Genomic DNA, 8,797 nt, shown 5'->3' with positions numbered 1-8,797 from the left:
TGTGCAGCAGCACTGCCAGCTAGATAACATGTAGCATTCTATCTTCTGTTTCTGCCTCCATTCCTTTTTTAAGTCATCAACACAGCTGCTTGTTTTGTGGAGTAATGAAGCTTCATTGTATTTCCCCAAGGAGTAGCAGTAATCTCTGCTTCTCTGAAATGGTTTGGTCTGACAGATAACGAAGCAAGGGGTAGCTTCTCAGGAATGGGCACAATATGGGCAACTTCCCCAAGGCATGAACTTTCCGGTTTTCCTTAATTTAATGTATCTCAGTTCACAACAGGCTTTATGACAGATACTGTATTTGTACAGCTATCGGGTGTTTGTTGACAAAGCAGGAAGTGGTTAGTGTTGTACATTCACCCCGGTTGGAAGTTTTATTCCCCGTTTTTCTGTGCTCCGAAGCGCGCTGCTGCCCTGGCACAGGCAGATGCTCTCAAAATTAATTTCTGAAAATACTGCGTTTTCAGGGAAACCTGCGCTTCTTCCTATCGCACACCCAACTCTCCAGAGCTTCCGTGACGGGGCACAGGGGCTCTGCTGACCGGCGGGCAATCCCGAACGCTCCTACCCCGGGGAACGGCGGCGTGGCCCGCAGGGGTGCCAGCCACCTCGTCCTTTCGTCCCGCAGCCACCGTTTCCTCACACACACTTAGAGAACGCGCCCAGCCCGCTCCTTCCTGGCGGCTTTTGCCAGGGTAGGGTGCCAGCCCCACACCGCTCTTGCGGACGCGCGCACCGTCACGCTCGGAAGAGCACCGGCTGGGTCGCTCGCCTAGCCCAGCCCAGCCCCGCCCCGCCCGACGTCACGTGCGCGGCGTCACGTGCTGGGTGCAGATGGCTGCGGCGGCGTCGCTCGCCGGGAGGCCTCAGCCCTGAGGGGGAATCGGCGTCCCAGGCGCAGCCCGGCCGGGCCCGCCCCGCTATGGAGGTGTACATCCCCTCCTTCCGCTACGAGGAGAGCGAGCTGGAGCGGGGCTACACGGTGAGGGGCCGTGGGGCGGGAGACCCCAGTTCCTCATGGGGGCAATGTATTGGGGGTGGCGGCGCGAGCGGTGTATGCGTCAGGGGTCAGGCCGCCATGCAGGTGCCGGCCCTGAGGGGACGGCGGTCTGGGGCTGCCGTGCGCTACCATGCCCAGACCTCCTCAGCGCCGGAGGAGTGGGCTAGGCTCGTCAAGCATCTCCTGCCCCACGCCAGCTTCGCTCGCTGGAGTAGTGACGACAGCGACTAACAGAGCATGCTATGGGCATAGTGAGAGGCCCCTTGGAGCCTGGCCCTGCTGAGAGGCACAGCTAGGTTGCGGGTCTGGACTTCCCAGCGGAGAAGTTGTATTAATTGCAGTGTAGGGCCGAACGTGATGAATGGCCTGAAGCTTCATAATGTCTTGCAGAACGAAAGACAGAGTGCGGTGAGAGAACTTGGAGAAGAGAGGTCTTACGGAGTCTTATTGCTGTGTACCAATAATGGAATGGAGGGAAGAGGGAGCCAGACTCTTCTCTTTGGTGCCCAGTGACAGAACAAGTAGCGGTAGTCACACATCCAAATACAGAGGGAACACCACTTAAATAGAAAAAAAACCAAAAAACAAAACCACAAATCATTTCATTCCCATTAGGGTGATCAAGCACTGGCATAAGTTTCCCAAAGGACTGTAGTCTCTGTCCTGAGAGGGTCTCAAAACCTGACTGGACATGGTCCTGGGTAGCCTACTGTATGTGACCTTGCTTGAGTAGAGGAGTTGGTTTACAGACTTTTCAGAGGTCCATTTCTACTTCATTGTTTTTTTCATCCCATGGAGCTGTTGTGCAATAATACTTTTCCACATGCTGCTAGGTGGAGACAGGAGATGCTCTGAACCAAATTAAAAGGCATTTAACAGAATGTTGGTGTTCAAAAATAACTTATTTTTTAAAATCTATTCATCACAGAATCATAGAATATCAGCTTAGAATGGATGTCAATGTTCAATGGATTGAACTTTTCTTGGGAAAACAGTGGTCCAGAACCCTGGCCAGCTGCCCATCCACTAGTTTTGAAGTGTTAAAGAAATGCTATGAGGAAAATCTAATGTTACAGAATTGTCTGAAGATTGATCCATGGAGGCAGAGTTGCATGAAGCAAGTGCATCTACTGGATGCTAATGTGTATTACTTGATATTCAGTATTGGCAAGTATTTACAAGCCTCATAAACCACTGTATATGTGCTAATATGGGGATGTAACAGCCTTAACATCACAGGCTCTTAGTTGAACTTAAATGCAAATCACCCTCTACAGCATGTCTGGTTGTAAAATATTCTGAGTGAGTGTGGTTACGATAGCACAAACTGGTGCCAGCATGTCCCAATTTGAGTGGGTTAGTTGAAGTAACAATGATTTCTAAGATGTGTGTTTCACACAAATAGATTTATTTTTTTTAATAACACTGTACATTTTTTATAATTTTTTATTTCTTGAAAAGTAATTATGTCAATCCTGGAATTATTTAATTAGTAATGTTAAGATATGTATACTTCAGAGAAATCAGAAATTAAATTGTATCTTTCTGGAAATGTTTCAAGAAAATAATCTTGAAAGTGAAGAATGTTTGATTATTACAGTGTTACTGATGATTGCAGACCTATTTCTCTCAAGCAAGTGGGGACTGCAGAGTGCAGAAGACTTTGTGATTAAGTAGATGTTTCACCAGTTCTGTGCTACCTGAATCTGATGAATTAAAAAAGTTGAGATAAGCAGAGGAAGTGACACTGAAATATTGAGTCTCTTTGAATTGTAACCTTCAAATTAAAGGGGATGGGTTCAGTCCTGGACTAGTGCAGTGTATCTGAGTGAAGTATGTTTTTCCCTATGAAATTATACTGGCAGTTCAGTTATTTTGCGTCATTAGTCTTATGTATAGTATTTACATTCAAAACAGTACCCCTCTGATGAGCACAACTGGTAAACTGGTAACAGTGGACAAGAAGACTGAGGTACTTAACTTCTTTGCCTCAGTCTTCACTTTCAGGCTCTCTTCCTACACTTCTGAGTTGATGGACTGCAAGATGGGGACTGGAGGAATGAAGTCCTTCCCACTTTAAGAAAAGCATGGGTTTGTGACCACTTGAGGAATCTATAGGCATATAAGTGTATTGGATCTGGGAAGATGCATCCCAGAGTCCTGAGAGAATTTACTGGTCTAGGCCACTCCATTGTATCTGAAAAGGCACTGCAATCAAGTGAAGGCCTCAATGACTGGAAAAAGGACAACATCATGCCCATTTTTACAAAAGGCAGAAAAAACAATTGTCCTGTCAGCTTCACCTCTGCGCTTGGCAAGATCATGGAGCAGATCCTCCTAGAAACTATGGAGGACACAGACGTCCTGCCTGAACAACCCAGTAGTCTTCTATAATGGTGTGACTACAGCAGTGGACATGAGGAGATGTATGAACATCATCTATTTGGACTTCTGTAAGGCCTTTGATATGGTCCACTATAGCATGCTTTTCTATAAATAGGAGAGATAAAGGTTTGATGGGTTGGACTGCTCGGTGGATAAAGAATTGGTTGGATGGTCACATGTAGCGGCTAGCAGTCAACAGCTCGATGTCCAAATGGGGATCAGTTGCAAGTAGTGTCACTCAGGGGTCTGTACTGGAGCCAGTGGTGTTTAATATCTTCATCAGTGACAGTGTGATTGAGTGCACCATCATGACTGCTGCAGTTAACACACCTGAGAGAGGGGATGCCATCCACAGGGACATGGACAAGCTTGAGGAATGGTTCCATGTGAATATCATGAGGTTCAAAAAGGCCAAGTACAACGTGCTGTAGCTGGCTTAGGGCAAGCACCAGTATCAATGCAAGCTGGGGGATGAAGGGGTTGAGAACAGCCCTGTGGAGAATGACTCTGGGGGGTACTAATGAATGAAAAGCTGGACACGAGCTGGCAATGTGCACTCGCAGCCCAAAACATCATCTATATCCTTGGCTGCATCAGAAGAAGCATAGTCAAGCAGGCTAAAGGAGGTGATTCTACCCATTGAGTCTGCTCAGGTGAGACTGCATCTGGAGTACTGTGCCCAGCTCTGGTGTCTTCAGCACATGAAAGAGTTGGACCAGTTGGAATGGGTCCTGAGAAGGGCCACAAAAATTATCTGAGGGCTGGAGCACCTCTCCTGTGATGACAGACTGAGAGAGTGAGGGTTGTTTACCCTGGAGAACAGTAGGATTTGGTGAGACATTTTTGTGGCCTTTCAGTACTTACAGGGGGCCTATAAGAAAGATAGGGACAGTCTTTTCTAGCATGGCTGGTTGTGATAGGAGAAGAGGGTAATGATTTTTAAACTGTAAGAGTGTAGATTCAGACCAGATGTAAGGAAAAAAATTTTTGCAATGAGATTAGTGAGACACTGAAGCAGATTGCCCAGAAAGGTGGTAAATTTCCTGACCCTGAAAACATTGAAGGTAAAGTTAGAGGGACTCTGAGCAGCCCAGTTTAATGAAAGTGTACCTGCTCAGTGCAGAGGGTTTGGAACTAGTCCTTTAAACAACCCTTGCAACTGAAACTGTGCCATGAATCTGGGTGCTACTTTACACAGTTGATCTTTTGCTGTTCTCTTTCCCAGGAGTGATACTTGGTTGGATTTTGGTTGGTTGATTGGTTTGTGGTTTGTTGTGGTTTTTTGTTTTTTTTTCTGTTTGAGTACCTGAAACAAGGATCTATCAGAGATGATGTGATTAATAGCAGAAAAGGACCATGGGTCTTGCAACTGATAGAAGATTTGTCACATGCTAGTTCCCCAGCAGCCCAATAATGCATCAGACAGTTACAGAGGGTGTCATCTGCCCTGTGACTGTCAGGGGCCATTGCTTAAAAATAAGGTTAAAGAAGGAGTTTTTGAGAAGTGTGGTAATATACATCTTTTCTGTGCTAGAAGCAGTGATGGTGGTGACCTTCTACATGAAATGAGAAGGAGACTCCTTCCTCTTTACAGTGGCACATCATGGGTACTGAAACACATTTTCCTGACATATTTGGGTTTCTGGTTCATCTGTAGGTGAACAGAACCCAGTTGGTTTTGGATTCAGCCTACCCCTTCATATTATCACTGCCTGAGAAGGAAAGTCACAACAAGAGTGTTTGTCCTTTTCTTTAAGGAAGTTCATTACCAACTTACTGGTTTGTTTTCAGCTTACTTTCCCTGAACCCTGTTGTTACAGACTAATTTCTAGGCAGAACTGGGAAAGTGGAATGGGCAGAGACCCATCAGCCACCAGCTAGCTGTTAGAATCAGGATTCAGTTCTGTGGAGAGTGTGGCAGTGACTTGCCACAGAAACTTCTCCGTAGCTTCAAAGGGAAGACTACACAGAAATTAATATAAATTATAGGGTGTTGACCACTGAAAGATCAGTTTAGGCAAAGAAAAGATGAGCCATTAAAAATGGTGAAAAAGTCTGTAATACAACACCTGAGACAGGGCTCCGTCAACATAGTAAATGTGAAATATGCTTCTTTCGGTCTTGTTTCAGGAGCTTGGCTTTATTGAAGCACTCTCTTTCTGATATAAAACCTGCAAAGACTTTTTTTCCATCACCACAACACCTTTCCCAACTAAAAAAAAAAAAAAACCAACAAAAAAAAGGTAAACTTGCACTTGATCCATTTTTGTTTGGAGTATACATACAAAGATGAAACACAGAATAAGAAAATGTCTGTTTTCCTTGTGAACAATTAGATTTCATTGTCAGTTTAAATTGATGACACTACCTTCCAAACTATTGAGCCTGTGCTAATAAATGCAACAGTTGTTCATAATTTGGCAGTGAATGACCTTTAAATGTAGACGCTTACTAAGGATGTCCCTAGAGAGCAATTCAACTTCGAAATGACACCCATGTGTTCTTGTTATCATTTAAATATGCTCCTTTCATCAATAACAGAATAATAAATACTAGTTAAATTTCTAATGTTGATTCAGATGCTAGGAAACTTACTGAATAAATTAGTGTACATTTGATTTATATTGACCAGAAAAATTTTACAGTGGTATATTGCAGGTCAAGGTGACACACATTTAAATGTGTTGTAGAGCAGAGGGCATACTTGACTGACACATGTGCTTAGTACGTTTTTAATTAACACTTCCAATACTACTCCCCAAATTGCTCCTGGAGTTGCAAATGTTGTGAAAGTAAGATATGGCATATAATTGTAAAGATCTATGGATTTTTCGGAAGTCTAAGGAGTTTACTGCCATAGAAGCAGTTAAGTTACTAGGCTATACTCTTGTTTATGGAAGTATAAAGCTACCGGAACCTTAAAGTTTGGTATAGTTTATTTATTTCTGCATACTTTACTGTTAATGTGAGTCGAAAGGGGGAATTGTTATATAAACTTCCATTTGAAGCCTAAGTATAAGCCACAACAGCAAGTGATGGGGGAATGTATATAAGTATTGTGGTTATAAAGCATGGAAGGATTAATCATGTGAATGGGCTATGTAAAGAAACTGTGGAACATTACTATTCTAATCCTTTTCCTGAGTCTCTGGGCTGTGTTAGTTTGGATGTTGCAAAAAATCTTAACAGGCATTATGTGTCTTGAGCATGCAGTCTGCCAGTATGAAGATTTCTTGCTTACCAGTCTGGCTTGTACTAGCTCACCATATGTTGCCACGTGTTACAAGTCCTACTGAAATCAATGACAGACCAGTTAATTCAGGTTTAAGGAAGTTAGACAGAAAAATTAGGTCTGTTACATCAATTAGACTTTTTAAGTTGTCTCAGTGTCTTCATAGAGAAATTTTTAATGTCCTGATTACTCCACAAGGGAGTCAGAGGAGGTCTGTAGGGACAGTTTTCTGTCCTGCATGAAAAGATGAAGGAGGATAAAAGACAATTTGACAGATGCCAATGATTCTGTGATGTCAGGAAAATGCTATTTTAACTATTGAGGTTTTTTTTTGGTTGCAATGAGGGGGCATGTATTAGTGGAAGATATAGACTTAATAATTTAGTCCAAAGATTGCTGCTGTTGAAAATACTGGGTTGTTTTTTTTATTCTTTTTGTTAATTTGTGTGTTTTTCAGTAGTGATGATTACATTTCTTCCATTCAGTCAGTTTTCCTATCGATAGACTTTAAGAAAGTAATAGGAAACTTATCGCTTGGTATGTAACAGGACCTTGAGGAATATCAGGGAAGACATGGAGGATTTTTAGTGCACGTAAAGGCAGCTAAGGCAGAAACTTGGAAGGAGGTAAAACCAAAATGAGAGTATGACTGAATGTATACATAACATTCAGTTAAAGCCATTTCCCTTTTTGTGTATTTCATCTGCTTCAGGGTATAGACAGAGTAGAGAGAAACATAGAGCTCCAGTGATCTCTAATTGTTGCACAATTACTCAATCCCTCCCTGATTCACAGTCGTGAAATCCTAGTGGAAAGGGCCACGTAAGTTTCCTCTGAGAAAGAAATCACTTTTGATGTATTCCTGAAGGGGCAGAAGTAGGATAAGCAGCAGCATGATTGCCCATGTCAATTTACCACCTGAAAGACCAAGAGTTGACACATACTGTCAGTAAACTGTAACTGTAAAACATCTGTTGCCCAGTTTTCTCCTAAGATCTACTGATTCACCGTGTAAATGAAAAATTACATTTTCAGAAAGATAGGAGGTAGCAAAGCATTTAAAACTGCATCACAATGATATGCTTGAGTTTCATTATATCTTTGAGAGATAGTAGTGGTAAAACTTCATAATAAGTTGATACTGCTGATTAAATGATTTCATCAAACGATTCGTGCTTAACCACTTCTGGTGTTTTCTGTCTGTACAGTATCAAGTCATGATATTTATAAAATCATGTCAAGAATAGTGTTAACTATCTATCTGTCTATCTATCTGTCTTTCTGTCTTCTTAACTTCCCTGGAGTAAGAACACACCAACTTCAAAATCCAACATGAATGAAACTGTAATAGACCTCTCCCTTTTTATGTAATGTCATGCCATTTATGAAGTTATCTTAGAATCTCAGTATATGATATTATTTATGTTAGGTGACTATGGAAGTCCTGAAGAAGCTGAAGATGTGTTTTTTGCCTATAGCAGTGATAGATTAATTTAGTATTGCAGGAGCAGTTTTAGAAAGGTGACTTTTTAATAACAAATTGTGGAATTTTTTTTAGAATAATTGGAAACTTTGAATGATAATTCTTCAAACCATTACAATTTAAAATTATCCATTGGAAAATACCACCAGATACCCATCTACTTAGAAGTTTTAATTTTTGCAGGCTTTGTAAACAGTGTTGTCTGTGCTGCTAATTTATATGCTCCTTGATCTTTGATGTCTCTTTCTAAGTTTCTTTGTGAAATTTTTATATAGAGGAATTAAAAAGATAACTTGTATGGAGTCTGAGTATATGTAGCGGGTTTCGTAATGATTATCTTTGAATTCACAAGAAATAGCAAATAAATTGAGGGCGCTTCATAGTGCAGATTTGTGACCTAATTTTGTTTATTACTTAATAGGCTACTGAGGACAAAGTTCAGTGAGATTCATCCTATCCCTGCCAAGGTGAGGAAGGCTCTTCCTGGTGCCCTGGCAGTGAGGAGAACCATAGAGAAGACAGGCTTGTGTGGCAGAGCACTTGATGGTAAAATATCAGTGCTGCACTAGGGTACATTTGTAATGCACCATGGGAGTGTGCTAATGGAGACTTTCCAGCTACTGCATTTTGAATACACTTACTGTAAGGAACCACTATTTCTCCCATTTACTATTACATGAGAACTTGTGTCAGC

At 42.1% G+C, this 8,797-nt stretch overlaps 1 protein-coding gene across 3 annotated transcripts in view; it reads left to right on the top strand.

Moving 5' to 3' along the window:
* The first annotated feature begins 827 nt into the window (after positions 1-827).
* SNX24 (sorting nexin 24) overlaps positions 828-8,797 on the top strand; it is a 104,992-nt gene continuing 97,022 nt past the window's right edge. For 2 of the 3 annotated variants that reach the window (XM_068168956.1, XM_068168958.1), the window contains exon 1: positions 828-985. In XM_068168956.1, the coding sequence (XP_068025057.1) occupies positions 926-985 (60 nt within the window). In that variant the 5' untranslated portion in view covers positions 828-925. Of the gene's footprint in view, positions 986-5,518; positions 5,632-8,797 lie in introns of all 3 variants that reach the window. The other variant, XM_068168959.1, reaches the window with a different exon arrangement.

This window comes from Melanerpes formicivorus, unplaced genomic scaffold, assembly GCF_026170545.1.
Source record: "Melanerpes formicivorus ecotype bairdi unplaced genomic scaffold, bMelFor1.0.p_v2 SCAF_161, whole genome shotgun sequence".
NCBI lineage: Eukaryota > Metazoa > Chordata > Aves > Piciformes > Picidae > Melanerpes > Melanerpes formicivorus.
Note: the sequence above shows the minus strand (reverse complement) of the source record. Positions and strands in the feature narration are given on the sequence as shown.